Source organism: Paramisgurnus dabryanus, chromosome 19, assembly GCF_030506205.2.
Source record: "Paramisgurnus dabryanus chromosome 19, PD_genome_1.1, whole genome shotgun sequence".
NCBI classification, from domain to species: domain Eukaryota; kingdom Metazoa; phylum Chordata; class Actinopteri; order Cypriniformes; family Cobitidae; genus Paramisgurnus; species Paramisgurnus dabryanus.
The window spans coordinates 1,641,008-1,656,809 of record NC_133355.1 but is presented as its reverse complement, the minus strand read 5'-3'; the positions used below and the strand labels follow the sequence as shown (position 1 = coordinate 1,656,809).

At 35.9% G+C, this 15,802-nt stretch overlaps 4 protein-coding genes across 4 annotated transcripts; 2 read left to right on the top strand and 2 right to left on the bottom strand.

Annotated features, from left to right (window-relative positions):
• Window positions 1-1,204: 1,204 nt before the first annotated feature.
• ggcta (gamma-glutamylcyclotransferase a) lies at window positions 1,205-4,606 on the bottom strand. Its single transcript, XM_065285342.2, has 4 exons — window positions 4,124-4,606; window positions 2,561-2,706; window positions 2,234-2,366; window positions 1,205-1,342 (listed from the first exon to the last, which is right to left on the bottom strand). Exons 1-4 carry the CDS (start codon window positions 4,229-4,231, stop codon window positions 1,217-1,219), a joined length of 513 nt encoding a protein of 170 aa, XP_065141414.1. The 5' UTR covers window positions 4,232-4,606; the 3' UTR covers window positions 1,205-1,216.
• A 404-nt stretch (window positions 4,607-5,010) lies between these two features.
• On the bottom strand, window positions 5,011-6,616 carry snrpd1 (small nuclear ribonucleoprotein D1 polypeptide). The gene is made up of 4 exons (XM_065285413.1): window positions 6,469-6,616; window positions 5,932-6,008; window positions 5,542-5,733; window positions 5,011-5,325 (listed from the first exon to the last, which is right to left on the bottom strand). The coding sequence occupies exons 1-4, from the start codon at window positions 6,480-6,482 to the stop codon at window positions 5,249-5,251; spliced, it is 360 nt and encodes a 119-aa protein (XP_065141485.1). The 5' UTR covers window positions 6,483-6,616; the 3' UTR covers window positions 5,011-5,248.
• A 529-nt stretch (window positions 6,617-7,145) lies between these two features.
• clptm1l (CLPTM1 like) lies at window positions 7,146-14,018 on the top strand. Its single transcript, XM_065285023.1, has 17 exons — window positions 7,146-7,664; window positions 7,782-7,876; window positions 7,985-8,174; window positions 8,261-8,409; window positions 8,496-8,574; window positions 9,283-9,400; window positions 9,816-9,910; window positions 9,990-10,074; window positions 10,244-10,347; window positions 10,438-10,503; window positions 10,601-10,651; window positions 10,737-10,819; window positions 11,030-11,064; window positions 11,148-11,203; window positions 11,289-11,333; window positions 13,157-13,272; window positions 13,357-14,018. The coding sequence occupies exons 1-17, from the start codon at window positions 7,500-7,502 to the stop codon at window positions 13,439-13,441; spliced, it is 1,617 nt and encodes a 538-aa protein (XP_065141095.1). The 5' UTR covers window positions 7,146-7,499; the 3' UTR covers window positions 13,442-14,018.
• A 302-nt stretch (window positions 14,019-14,320) lies between these two features.
• rplp1 (ribosomal protein lateral stalk subunit P1) lies at window positions 14,321-15,802 on the top strand. The gene is made up of 4 exons (XM_065285441.2): window positions 14,321-14,534; window positions 15,239-15,313; window positions 15,463-15,574; window positions 15,686-15,802. Exons 1-4 carry the CDS (start codon window positions 14,463-14,465, stop codon window positions 15,766-15,768), a joined length of 342 nt encoding a protein of 113 aa, XP_065141513.1. The 5' UTR covers window positions 14,321-14,462; the 3' UTR covers window positions 15,769-15,802.

The window sequence follows — 15,802 nt, the reverse complement described above, 5'->3', positions numbered from 1 at the left end:
GATGCATAAACAAAACCACTTTGATTGTCTTCAACACAACCAGCAATTACTTAAGGCTAATTACTCTTACTTTTTTGGATTAAAATGAGACCAGTCTACATTTTGATGTAACCGACTCATAAAGTTATAATCACTGTTGAAGAAAAAACAGATGACTAACTTGTAAGACTAGTCTAAGCAGTTATGCAACTGATCACTTGTCTTCTAATAATGTTTTGCATTGCATTCAGATGAGAGTAAAAAGATGACAAGATTTGTGCCTGTAACTCGATTGACTTTCTTTGTTTTTCAACATAAAGACAATCAAAAAAACTTTGTTTAAAATGAAATGACAGACACATTATAACAATAAAGTTTATAATGATTTAATACAACAACTGGCTGCATTATTAGCATGATTCAATTGGATTTAACATAAAAGATAAATTTGTTGCACTTTAGGTGGATTTATACAAAACTTTATCACAGATTATACATATCATATTTAATGCATTAGCTTAAATGGACTATCAGTGAGCAATAATTTTACATCATTTATCAGTCTTTCTTAATGTTATTTAATACCAATGTATTAGTAAATGTTGAAATTAAGATAAATGTTGTTGGTTGATTTTTCCAGTTTGTTACTAATGATAATTTATCATATTAACTGATCTGTTGCTGATTTAAAGTTAAGTTATAATGTTAGCAATTTGAACTTTTTTGTTAAGTGTTACCCATTTATGAAACTGTTGCCAAATATCTTAGATTGACAAAACATATGAGATGAGTGAGTAAAGACAAAAGTTAATGTATTTACTTTATAATTTACTTGGTTATCACTGTGAGATTATTTTTAAGACACAAAAATCGTGGAGTTTGACACTTTCACGTTTTGTCCAACAAGTTAATATTTTATGATTCTATTAAACTTCAAAATTCATAAAAGTTGTGTTCATCTGTGAAGAACTTATTGGACAAAAGGTGTACATTTCATAAACTTTTGTTAAAGTTTGTTTTTTGGGATAATCAAAAAGTCTATGTAAAAAATAATGGGTTTTTTTTTTAGCCAGGGAACCAGTGTCCCGCTAACTTCCGGGTTGGCCTACAAAAATACGTCATGCTTGGGCACGCCAGTGTTCTTCAAGATTTAAATGTATTTCACAAGACTGCAGAGATTTATTGGTATATTGTCTCAAATAGAGCACCACAGCATCCCACTGGTGTCTCCTGCAGGTCATTTCTCGATGGCAGTAATCTGATCTAATACTGAAGTGCCGCTGTAGTCATTGGTCTTCAGTGCCAGAAGCTTCTGTAGGTAGTTTTGAGGCAGCCCATTCTGTTGTGCCCCCAAACACACAACCTACACACAAAATGAGACCAGAAATTGAGATTCAGATGAATTCGGGACACTTCATGACTGGTTTGTAAATGGACATCTGTAGGTGAGCACCACAGCGAACATACATGTGTGAACTTATATGATGCAATATCATGGTTTCCTTTCTCTTTAGAGTTTTAAAAGCCGTTCGTGCAAATAACAGATTAACAAATCGCAGAGATATACAATCTTACACCCAAAGAGAATGAAGGCTCATCTACACCTTCCTAAAACACCTCATTCAAACAAACCCTCACATATCTACGTCACTAATTTTAATTTTCACTGTAGTATTGTTGCTGCCACCGCCATGTCGTGGAGACGCTATTCTTTGAGAGCTGATATTCCAAATATGGTAAAGGGCATAACATTTCTGTCACATGCTTGAGTAGGGCTGTCAAAAGAGTAATCGTGATTAATTGCATTCAAAATAAATTTATACATATACATATATACAATAAAATCTTAAACCTCTTTGGGTTTAAGATTGTAATCTCTGCGATTTGTTAGTCTGTAATTTGCACGAACGGCTTTTAAAACTCTAAAGAGAAAGGAAAACATGATATTGCATCATATGACCCCTAATAATATATATATATATATACACATGTATGTATAAAATAAAATACATAATAATTACACACAGATATATTATGCAAACACAAACTTTTATTTTGTATGTGATTAATCACAATTAATTGGAAAATAATGTGTTTTTTAAACCTTAAACTGCGTGAACACATTGCATTACAACAAATAATGTTCTTTTTAGCAACGTCATATGACTCCTTTAACTTTCAAAAAAAGTTAACCAATAATGTACTTGTGTACACCCTGTTCTGTTTAGGGCTAACGGTGGATGGTAAATTTTACCTTTTTATACTGTGGTGAAGGTTCACAATGTCTAAAATTGTTCATCTTATATGTCCGACAGAGAAGCGGTCCCTCATCTCTTTCCACTTTCACCTCTAATGGGCTGTACAATCCATCGTGCACCTGTTCCTGTCTGAAACACATGTAAGATTTATAATACATCCCACAATGTTTAGGACATTCGTGTCCTTTTTTACACAGTAATGTTTTGGAAAAAATATTTTTGAGAAAAGTGTCCCAAACACTGTATCAGTACTAGTGTACAATGCATAACACCCATCACAAATACAAGACAAACATGAGCATTGTAGGAACAGGTGATCTTACTGGTCTAAAGTGGACAGGTTGTCATGATCTAACGTCCACACGATTCCCCAAACCTCCTCTCCATCACACTCCTGGATGGTGGCCACTCCACCGTGCCAGGCACAGTTTGTAATGTCAGCCGGAAGCCCAAAGTTCAACCTGTAGTCCTGAACAGATACATCTCTCTTACAACTTGTACCATGTCTTTATCATGCTACAGTGATGCAACATTCATGTACCATAATGTCTTACTTCATTGTACTTTAAATAATACACTGGTAAATGTCTAAAAATAAAACATGTCTAAAAATAAAACAGTATTTTCAAGGCACTATGGCATTGATTACATTTACAGTAATTTATAGTTTAGATTCGTGTCTCTTACATGGCTGTACCATGATACAGGAACTGAAATGTAATGTATACCATTCATTTATTTACACTCTACCGCAATCTACTATAGTATACTTTCAAAAATATCATGGTAAATTATTTTAATAAGTCATGCCATAGTTTACATTAAATTCATTATTCATTAAAGGCATTTGTTTAAAAATCAAGAAATAAATTGACTCTGATCCCAAAGAGTGGAGGTTAACAAAAATCACCCTTCACCTTACAAACATATTGTTAGTAATAATAATAATATAATAAATATTTACAATATACTATAGTTTACTTTAAAAAGTAAAAAATATTTTAAGAAAATCTTCTATACTACTAAAAATAGTATTCTTAAAAAACAATGTACTATAGTATTCTTTAAAAAAGGATACCATAGTAAATTATATGCTATAGTTTATGGTAATTTATTAAAGGCATTTGTTTCAAAATTTAAAAATAAATTGATTTGAGCCTAAAGAATGAAGGTTCATAAAAATCATCCTTCACCTTACAAACATATTGTTAGTAATAATAATTTAATAATAGTAATAATAATATTGTAATACCGCAATTTTACAGTAACTACATTTATATAAAGGGATTAAGAGCAATGTAGTTTTGTAATATTTGTTGTTTAAATGTAGTAATAAAAGAATGTATTTGTTTACCTTAATTTATATACAATATACTATATACTTAAAAAGTTTAAAAAACTACTATACTACTAAAAATTGTATACTTTTAAAAACAATTTACTATAGTATACTTAAAAAAATACCATATTAAATTATTTAAAATAAACAGTCATGCCATAGTTTACGGTAATTCATTTAAGACATTCGTTTAATCCTTAAAAAATAAATTGATTCGGAGACCAAAGAGTGAAGGTTAACAAAAAACCTTTTACCTTAGAAACATATTAGTAATAATAGTAATAATAAATATTGTTCTATACTATACAATATACTGCATACCTAAAAAAAAATACCATACTACTAAAAAACTGTATACTTTAAAAATACCACCATGCCATGTTTTCACCCTTCACCTTACAAAAATATTGTTAGTAATAATAATTTAATAATAATATTGTAATACCGCAATTTTACAGTAACTACATTTATATAAAGGGATTAAGAGCAATGTAGTTTTGTAATATTTGTTGTTTAAATGTAGTAATAAAAGAATGTATTTGTTTACCTTAATTTTGCCAATGCTGTGAAACACAGCTGACGGGTTTTTCAGCTGGAGTCTCTCTTTCAATAAATTGCTACCATAAGCAAAATACATGAAACAGCCCCTGGACATTTTACTATATTACTGAAACGATATGTGAATAAAGAAACGTTTTAATACAATTTTGTATCAGAAATCTCTAGCGCTGACTGACGGAGTCTCGTACAGAACACCAGTGACTGACTTTCTCGCGGTCTCTTTAAATGAATGGTTACTTAATCTGTAACCCATAAACAAATGAGGACTACCGTCCACTCAAGTAACTGACCAGAGAAGAATGACGTGAAGTCCAATGCTGGCGGTGACGTCACACCAGCAAACTAATCCTGCACGGGACTACACTAATATCGTTTATAAAAATAAACAGAAAATGTGACGATTAATCTTAACGAAAATATACACGAAACGAAGAAAAACTCCCCAAAAGAACCGATTTGGTTAAAAGACTTCCTGTTTGATTTCTCCATTTCAAAATAAAAGACCCCTAAATAACAAAACGATATTGGCAGCAATACCAAAAGTGGGGAACATTTTTTGTAAAGCTACTGCAGTGTTAATTTATGTTAGATAATAACTATTTATTAAAAGACAAAATACCACTAGTTTTACCATGCTCAGACTTCTAGATAATGATGTTTGAAAACAATTCAAGCTATTTTCGACTAACACCATCATTGTAAGAAAACATCTCATTTTAATTTTCGCAGAATTGAAATTGATACACATTCTACTTTTTTTGACCACAAGAACCCTGCACCTGGCAGTAAGCTATAAAAAGTCAAGTGTTGAAAAGTATTAAAAATGTATCTGATTAAAACACTCTCATCAATAGCCCTCAGCACACAACTGGATATCTGAATCAGCAATTTATTAATAGGAAAAACATCTGCAGAAACAGCTCTGCCTTTTATGTGTGATACAAACAGTTCAACACTTTTAAACATAACACACAAAACAGTTTTCAAAAGAAGACCATTTTAATGTACAAAATGAAGGCAAATCAGAATCACAAAATATTTTCTAAAGGATAAACAAAACGAAAAACAAAAAATGCTGTACAAAATGCAAAAATGTACAGTGGCTTGACATTCATCTCCTCGGTCCACCCCTGCCACGTCCTCTTCCTCTGCCACGTCCTCTACCTCTTCCTCTGCCACGACCAGCCACTGTAAAAAAAATTGATAAATACAATTAATTTTATTACAATTACTCTGGAATTGTCTCAAGCCTAAACTACAAACTACGTTGGTCATTTAGACAAATGTTCTCATCAACAATATGGTCTTTGGTAATACTGAACTCCGGCAAACACATCCTCCCCTTTCTTTCAGCATGAACGGCAAACAAACAGTAGTGGGTCCAATCAGCATAATAACACTCACCAGCCTCTCTCTTCTTTGACTTGACTTTGGGTTCGATGTCAACCAGCAGCGTGTCCAGAGGAAGACTGTCAGGCAGGATAAAATAGCGGATGTTGTTGCCACGGATACTGAGTGACTCCAGCTGGGTGGGTTCTCTGTTTTTTAGGGTCATCTTCACAGCTTTGAGGTGAGTATTCATACTGACATCCACACCTGTTGTTTAATAGAATCACACAGATTTACGGTCATCCAAGTTGAGAAATACACTAAAGCCAGTACGTATTAAAGTCCTCAAGATTACTTGCACTAGGGCAGCATTCAATGTAAACTGTAGTATGTTTTACTAAGAGACTACAGTACACAGTAAAGCAGAAATTTTTATTCATTAAATGCATTAAAAGGCAACCTTACCTGTAATTGTGCCGTGAACCTGTGTGCCATTCTTCAGTTCAATAGTTACTGTTTCATGGCTCAGTTTCATCAAAAACCTGCAGAATCACAATGAAAACAATTAGCTCAAAACTTCAGAATGTGCAAAATATTTAGGCATACGATATAAAAGACTGATTACAATGCAAAGTGCTACTAACTGAACACACAGGAAATGTTTTGTCGTAGACAGCTTATTGTTTATAGAAGTAACGTTAGTGTTTTGTTGCAGTCGTTTCTTTTAAGGCCTATCAGTTACAAACGTATGTTTCAAAAACATACATTAATAAAATAACCCACACACTGCTAACTAAAAGCACAACTGCTATAAAGCATAAATAGAAAGGAAACTTAAGCGTAAACACATTTACTCTCTTATTCTTTCATTCATTCCCGCCTGCTGCAGTTAGCAGCTAACCAATAGCTACATACAATCTAACTCCATCTATTAAATCCTATAACATTTATACACGCGTAATGTGATAATATGAGATAAACAATATATTTAAAAAGTTTTACCTGACGAGTTTCATGCTGGCAGTGGATTCTGAGGTTAAATCCTCTACCAAAAAGGGAAAAAATTGTAGCGCGAAACGACAGAAAAGCGTCGGACGCTACTAAATCGATGCAGGGAATCACTTCCGGCGCGTAACCGGAAGCAAAATTGCTTTTCAATACGCGATGGTTGCCGCTACAAAATAAACCTCACTAACATTTTTTATAATAAAAATGAAGATTTGCATATGATATATCACAGAATATTTTTATTTTATTTATAGTTTAATATAATATTTAATATTTTAAAGTTTTAAAACGTTTAATAGCCCTCAATACTGTGTTGAAAAACAGATTAAAACACTAAAACTAAAACACTGACAACAAAAAAAAAATGTAGTTAGTAGCCAAACTTTACAGTACTTGTATTGCACAATGACAAAAACAGCACAGAGAAAATATTAATTGTCCTTTGTTAACTTGCCAATGGGAAAATTTATGAGCATAGCACCATCTATGAAATATATATAAAATACTAATAACAATTCAGGGAGCCCTGATATTAAACTTAAAATTTACAAAAACAATGCATAATTGTAATCAAATCGAAATGAAAATTTTAGCCATTAAATATTTAGTCAAAATGACAACGGTATAAGGAAAGTTGAATTATTGTCAATCTGGCATCCCGAGAGCAGGAAGTCAATACCGGAAGACGCTCATTGAAACATCACGCTTCAAGTGAATCGGGGACGAATTAAAGAAATTAAACAGGCGCGATTCATTCTAAAGATTCATTCGTGACTTTACACAGGATATCTAAAAATGCTGGAGTGAAAATGCGGTTAAAATATGACTGGAGACGTTATAAACGATGCTGTTGTGTGGATTTAGAGTGACGTGTGTTAGTGACTGTGCATCAGGCTGACTGACAGCTGATCAGATCCTCATCTTCAGCTCTGATCTCTGTATAAAGCGTTCAGACATCATGTTCATGTCCAGTATTCTCTCATGTGTTTTCACTGAAGCTGTGCGCTGTGTTTAATGCAGTTAAAATGTTTCCTAAAGCCTCGTTCACGAGCCTGATAGTGGGGTTCTTCCTCCTGTATGTACTACACACATGTTGGGTAATGTTCGGGATCGTTTACACTAAACCCTGTGAAAATCCCAAGGGTAACGGCTGTATTTCACCTTACCTGGCTGGTAAACCTCGACTGCAGGTAAGAATGTTATGTATTGTCCAGATAGATGTTTACTTTGTCTATGTTTATTGGTCTTTACGTTGTAGTAATTTTTTAGGTGTTTTATGTTTTAACCATGATAATGTCTTTTATCAGTTGAGCGTATACACAGCGCTGAAACCAAATGCTGACGGTGGACACAGTCTCATCCACAGAGAGGAAGAATTTGATGTGAACAGCAGGTTTGAGAGGTAAATCAAATACTTTTTCAAGGTGGACGAAGCACTGACTGTATCCATTGTGGATTTATTTGTCATTTATTCTGTGCATTTGTCAAATCCTCATTTCTTTATGTTTAGGTTAGTGAATGTGTCTCTGCCGAAGAAGACGCGGAAAAATGGAACGCTGTACGCCATGGTGTTCCTGCACCAGGCAGGGATGAACCCGTGGCAGGATCCACATCAAGTGCATTTAGTAACACAGCTGACCACGTACATGTTGCCCAAACCTCCAGAGATCAGCCTGATCACGGGTCAAGATGAGTCGGAGGTAAGACGATGCCTAACAAAGATTTTTTTCACGCATTACACTGTGCAGTGACAGTGAGTCATGGTCTGGTTTTATTTGTTATCCAGAAACCAGAGCAGCAAAAACCAGGTGTTCACTCGGAAGCGGACCGACCCGTTTCTCACTGGCGCTCTCGTCTGACCCTGAACGTGGTCTCTGAGCACTTTCAGTTTGATCGTGAGGCTCTGCCTGGAGATGTGCACCGCTACATGAGAGTGTTCGTGCAGTGTTTCTCGAATATTTCACTTACTTATATGTTTGAATGGTTAATCCTGTATAATTCAGTCTATTTATGTCTTTTAGATACCAGAGTGGCAAAAAGATGATTTACCTGCCGCTGCTGTTTGTGGATGAACTCAGCAACAGAGTGAAGGATTTGATGGTACTGCATCCTTAAGACATCTGCACACCAAACACGAAATCATCGATTTGCGCGAGTAGATTGCATAAAAGTCAATGCAAAGATGCGAATAGACACAAGCTTGTGCCGGGAAATGCAAATGAAGCAAATAGCACATGTTTTCGTGGCAATCGCGCTGCCCAATTCACCGCAAAATATTCAACTCAAGTGAAAAATTTCACATGACATGAAGTTAAATCCCTACAGCGAGCAACGTGATGCTTCGCGTTTGGTGTGTAGGCAGCATTAAAGGCACAATATGTAAGATTTTTGCATTAAAATATCCAAAAACTACTAGCACAGTGTTATATATTTTGTTCATATGTGTACTTACCTTATCATAAATATTTCAACAATATTTGCATTCAGATAATTTGCAGTTTTTAAAAAACGTCCCGACTCTCTTCATAGGATCGCTTGTCAATGCTGTCATGTCCAGGTTATGCTCAGTTTCTGCTTTTATAGCCATAAAAAACGTAGATGTGTTTGATTTCATGTTGCACTGTCCAGATTGATCAGCGTATGACATCAAACTAATGCGAGAGGTCTGCTTTTGTATCGCTCTTGCTCGGCCGATCTGCAGTGAAAGTTACATAATGTGCCTTTAAATATATGCTTTAATTTATGCAAACATGTAGGTTTTGACCTAAAATCTTGATGTTGAAAAGCCATGTGTTTAATGTGAAACAGGAGATCAACAGTAGCTCTACTGAACTGCCTCTGACCATCTCATATGACTCCATCGCTTTGGGGAAACTACGCTTCTGGATCCACATGCAAGATGCTGTTTATTCACTGCAGCAGTTCGGTAAGAATCTCATTTTGATCTATGGGGAATTTAATATAAACTATGGTCTTATTTTTGGTGAATCTCATGAAAAAACCCAATCAAAATAAAGACCAATAGGATTTTTTGCAGTATGACGTTTCACATAATTGCTATTGTTGGTTTGTGAAATAAAGATTATACATTATTTTAATTGTGTAGTGTGCACACATGATAGTAATATTGTTTGCCTTTAATGTATGCATTTACATTTATGCATTTGTCAAACACTGCTCAACCATTGAGCTAGACAGGAGCACAATGCTAATTTATATAAAAAAATGTATCACTTTTATGCATTTTTTATGCACCTATGTATGGGCCTATAATCTGTATCGGCACATAAATTTAGTATCTGTGCATCTATTATAATGTTTTTTTTTTTTTACATCTTTAGGCTTCACTGAAAAGGATGCTGATGAAATCAAGGGAATATTTGTGGACACAAATCTATATTTTCTTGCTCTTACCTTTTTTGTGGCGGCTTTCCATGTAAGTGTGCGCATTTGAATCAGGATGTGTAATGTTGTGCACCAAAATGATTTTTGCTTTTTAATACATTTTCTTCCAGCTTTTGTTTGACTTTCTGGCCTTCAAGAACGACATCAGTTTCTGGAAACACAAGAAGAGTATGGTGGGCATGTCCAGTAAAGCAGGTGAATGACATGAACTTCCTCCAGCAGGACAGATGATGATTTACATGATGAGCTTCCTCCAACAGGACAGATGTTGATTTACATTGCATGCAAAACATTCTGAGGACAGTGAAACCGAGAGATGTCATGACATGTGGGTTAATGTTGTGTTTTCATCTGTGTCTATCAGTACTGTGGAGATGTTTCAGCACCATTGTGATCTTCCTCTATCTGCTGGATGAGCAAACCAGCCTGCTGGTTTTGGTTCCTGCTGGAATCGGATCTTTGATTGAGGTACAGATCTTATGTGGTTTCTTTTTAAACATAATGGACATAGTTATAGTGAGATAACCATTGTAATTTCTCTGTTCTTTGTTGGTTTAGGTGTGGAAAGTGAAAAAGGCTTTTAAAGTACATGTCATCTGGAGGGGCTTCACTCCAACAGTCCTGGTAAACTTTTTTTTTAGTACTGTGAATCTAACTAGTTACTAGTTACAAGTGAGTACAGGTGATTTTTTTAAAACTGTGTTGCTGATTATTTCTGCAGTTTGGGAAATCTGATGAGTCTGAGAGGAGAACGGAGGAATATGACACATTAGTGAGTTTTACTTTCATTGACAGTTCAGTCTTATTATTATCTCCAAGTATATCTGAATATTAATGTGCTTTTTATAATCAACCAGGCGATGAAGTATCTGTCATATCTGCTGTATCCTCTTTGTGTTGGTGGGGCCGTATACGCTCTGGTGTTTGTGAAATATAAAAGGTACACTGTTACACATGATCATACATGTCATCAAAACATCAATTACTAAAACATATCTACATTTGTGACCCTGCACGCAAAAACCTAGCTATAATATTTTTTTTTGTTTTCTACATAAAACCTTGTTAACTTTTATATTGACTGAGTAAGATCATGTCAAAGAACTCAACAAGATTGTGTGTTAAAATCTGAATATTTTATTTTGCATAGCTGGTACTCTTGGCTTATAAACAGTTTAGTCAATGGTGAGTAAAACTTTATTTATTTAGTTTAAGAGTTAATAGATGATCACAACTTTTATTGTTAATCTTCATTTTTATTTGAACAGGGGTTTATGCCTTTGGATTCCTCTTCATGTTGCCCCAACTCTTTGTAAACTACAAGGTCTGTTCAGATTAATAGTAAAACAGAATAATAAAAGCAATACTTGACCTCTGGTTGTTTTTAATCTGTATATTTATCTTGACAGATGAAGTCTGTGGCTCATTTACCCTGGAAAGCTTTTATGTACAAGGTAAGAGCACAATAAATCTGACCAATGGTAACACTTCTTTTATTAACAGTCTGAATTGACAGAGAGTATACTAATATTTTATATTCAATACAACAGTTATAAGTTCATATTTTATTTACAATCAGGGTATCTTCCAATCATTCCATATTTGTTTTCAAATCAAAAAATGGAAAAAGAGTTCACTTCCCAATACTATAAATTTGGATATAATACTCGCCTACTGCTTTTCTTCTACTGTATAGTATAGAAGTATGCGATTTTGGACGCATTGCCTGAATGTTTAGCGGGCGTGTATACCAAAGCAATTAAATGCGGTTGAAAACACCAGGTGGATGCCAACTGTCAGAATTTTTCAGCTAGGTGCTTTGGTTGTTATGATACTTCTGTTTTGTTTATCATTCTTGTACAATGTGCTTGTTGGTTGTTGTAGTATTTGTTCCACCCATTCTCCACTGTGATTGGATGGCTGAGTGATAAGTGACGTTGACAAGCTGAGCATTTCACCCACAGTTGAACATTTTAAACTTTTCGTGTACTAAGCACGAAAAAAATCACTGAGCATCCCGCACATGTCTTAATGGGCATGTACACCAAAGAGTTCAAATTCAGCTGAAATGCCAGGCGGATGCCAACTGTGGGTGCTTGCCAGCGTTTTTTCAGCTAAGCGCTTTGGTGCTATGATACTTGTGCTTGGTTTATAAGTTGTTGAACGATGCAGCAGTTGGTTGTTGTGATATGGATGTTGTTGTCCCGCCCCTCCTCCACTGTGATTGGACAGCCGAGTGAGAAGTGACATTGATGTGAAAATGTATTTTTGCGTTTTGGGGGCGTGCACACCAAAGCTTTTTCGCCCGCGGCTGGTGCATGTTTTCAATTCTTTCCGCGCTGAGCATCGAGAATCGAAAGAGATTCAACTTTGGGTGAAAAGCTCCGCTCGTCAATGTCAGTTCTCACGTGGCCATCCAATCACAGTGGAGGAGGGGAGGGACAAGGATCACAACAACCAACCGGCTCACAGCTCAAGTATCACAGCTACCAAAGCGCTCAGCTGATGAAAGCTGGCGCTCAGCTGAAAAACAGCTGGCATTCGGCGCAGGCGTTTTCAGCCGTGTAAAAAAGCTTTGGTATGCCCCCCACCCTTATTCTGTAAAAATGAAAAAATGCCAGCTGCGTTTTCGAAAAGTGCAGCGCTTTCATTTGAAACATTTGAAAACATGCGCTTTTGGTGTACATGCCCCTTATGTGGCATTCACACCACCCATGGTAGAGGCGGCAAAAACGAGCTATTCGCACGTATTTGGACTCTTGAACATTTTGAGTTTAATCGCTTTATTCGCGCGTGAAATTCTAGTCATTCAAGACATTCACATGGGAGGGGCTTCTGCCACTTTGCTCGCTCCCTATAATCACGTAAATACTAGAACAGCTTCTGATTGGTTAACGTGGTGCGAATATCCACCAAAGTTAAGATTTTTCAAAGCGTGCGTTTCCCGCTGCAACACTCAATTCGCGAATGGCACTGTGCAAATGGCGCGGAACGCGCATTCCACGCGCACTTCACATGTAAATCACTCGTTCTTGCCGCCTTTTTCCACATCTGGTGTGAATGTGAATGTGAGGGTGCCATTTGGGACAGGGCCTACATTTTATTTCAGAAGCGGTTTTTTCACACCGATATATGTCAATAAAGGACAATTGCAACTTCTGTTTCATGCTGACTTTAACAGTCATAACAAACATTTTGACAAAATGCTAATATTGGTATATGTTTAGTTTCTAAAACTGCTTTTATTTAATAAGTACTGCCGTTTGTTTTTCAACAGGCTTTTAACACGTTCATCGACGATGTCTTTGCTTTTATCATTACCATGCCAACTTCTCATCGGTTGGCTTGCTTTAGGGATGACGTTGTATTTCTTGTTTACCTTTATCAAAGATGGTGAGGAACCTCTTCTTTTATCTAACATTGAAATTGAATATTTAAATGCATACGAATGACTCGTGATATGTTGAATTGTTTCAGGCTGTATCCGGTGGACAAAGCCCGAGTAAATGAATACGGATTGTCGTACGATGAAACGGCCAGAAGAAAATCTAAAGAAGATTAACGTCATCACACCACGATGTTATCATGGAGTCGGCTGTCAGGATTAAAAACACACAAAACGCAGTATCTGAAGATAAGGAAGATACTTCGTTTGTCAAGGGAACATTTATATTGAGATTTCGTAGATGAACATTTATAAGGTACATCCGCTTAATGCAGTGTGCTCTGAAATGACGGAGAAGGTCGAATATTGATTCCAGATTGACATTCCTGAGACACATCCGGGGGCCGTCCAACAATGTTTAAATGGTTACTGTATAATTTGTTGTGTTAAAGGATAATAAGAAAATGTAAATGAAGCTTGGTTTAATTTTACATAATGTATTTTGATGGGACTGTTTATTCAGTCTCAATAGTGTTTGGAAATAAAGACCATGGGTGCCAAAGACCACAGCTTCATATTAATGACCTCTTTAATTTTGAATATGAATAGATTAATTGTATATACAATACATGACTGATGTTTATTTGTTCAGAGAGAGTGATGGATATGTTTGATTTTGTGTTCCTTATTCCATTAAAATGTTTGTGTGATTCATCTGCTTGATATCTGACATTTTATTAAATAGTCTATGCTATGTTTATGTCCGTCTGTTATTTTTTGTGTGGCTGCCCTTATATTGTGTGTATATGTACCTATAAATATACAGAAAATCCATCCATAATCTCTACCATTTACAATAGCCACCTAATTCAAAAATAATACTTAAAATTGTAATGTTATAATAATAATAATACGTTATAAAAATATAATTATTTCTTCAAGTAAACACTTACATTTTACCCCACTTTCTTCAAAAATAAAGAACTGACGAGCCAATCACAGCTTTTGGTCTCGCCCACTGAAGTGACGCAAGTGCTATATAAGCCGTCGCCCCGCCCCCATCAGCCCTTTCCGTTCTCTCTCGTATCTGTGCCTGAGGTGCTCGGTTCTTCTCACGAAGCTAAGGCCTGGCAATCCGGCGACTAGCACCGTCAAATTTAGGCATCCACGTCTGAAACATTAAGCTGCTGATAGAAAAATGGCATCTGTATCTGAGCTGGCCTGTATTTACTCCGCTCTCATCCTCCACGATGATGAAGTTACCGTCACGGTGAGTGTGATCAGGCGAGAGCCGCGCGCCATTAACATCCGGGACACTGACAGTACTATACCGGCTTTTTTAAGTGTGAAATATTTTGTTTCGTGTGTAATGTTTGGATCTGTATCAACCGGTGACCGTACCATGTTCTGTGTGTGTTTTTTTTTTTTTTTTTTAAGTCTGCTTGTTTTCTAACGTTAGCAGTGTTATGAATGAGTTGATGAGTAAGTTAAGTGGCGGGAGTGAAAACCAATGCACATAGGACACACGTGTATGTTTTCTTTCATATTTCTTGTATGTGTTTTACACTCATACCCACAGTATAACCAGAGAAGTGATTGGTACAGACAGTAATTACACCATTCATAAACCATGTTTTTAAAGATTTGTTTTACCATTATGGTATCACTTAACAACTTGTAGTTTTGCAATAGTGTGAGTTAATTCAACATAGTCATTAAAATGTATTTCAATGGCTGATAAATCACTAGATATTGGTAATTTTTGTTTAAATCATGTTCCAAAATGGGATTTAAAAGAGTCACCAAGTATAAAACACGTGCAAGATGTTGTGCTGTCTGTCACATTAACATAGTGTTCAGATAGTCTGTGGTACACCTGTACTATGATGTCCATTATGATGAGTAAATGATAAACTTGCCCACCTGATTTGTGCAGTTCTGTGTGGTTAATTTGTTTTTGGTTGTGTTAAACAGGAGGACAAGCTCAACGCTCTTATCAAGGCTGCTGGTGTGACCATTGAGCCTTTCTGGCCTGGTCTCTTCGCTAAGGTGCGTCACCCCACCAGTTGTATTTCTTATACAATGTTAGTGTAAAAATAAGGATAATTTGGGTTAATTGGTTTGTGCTTTATCAAGTTTAATTTGAGCATTTTGTTTCTTTAGTAGAACATTGTTGAAAACATTTGTTTTGTGTTCAGGCTCTGGCCAGCGTTGACATCGGCAGTCTGATCTGTAACGTTGGTGCTGGAGGTGGTGCCGCACCTGCCGCTGCTGCAGGCGCTGCTGCTCCTGCAGGTGGAGACGCACCAGGTAACTGTGTTCCTGAGTTTTCACATGCATTTAAATCTGATTCAGTGACCATCGGTCATTGATAACTTTGTTTACCTTTGAGTTTCTTATATTGTATCTTGTCTGTTGCAGCCAAAGAGGAGGAGAAGAAAGAAGAGAAGAAAGATGAGTCTGAGGAGTCCGATGAAGACATGGGCTTCGGTCTTTTCGATTAAAGCAGTTCTTTTAATAAAAAAATGAAACTGTCAA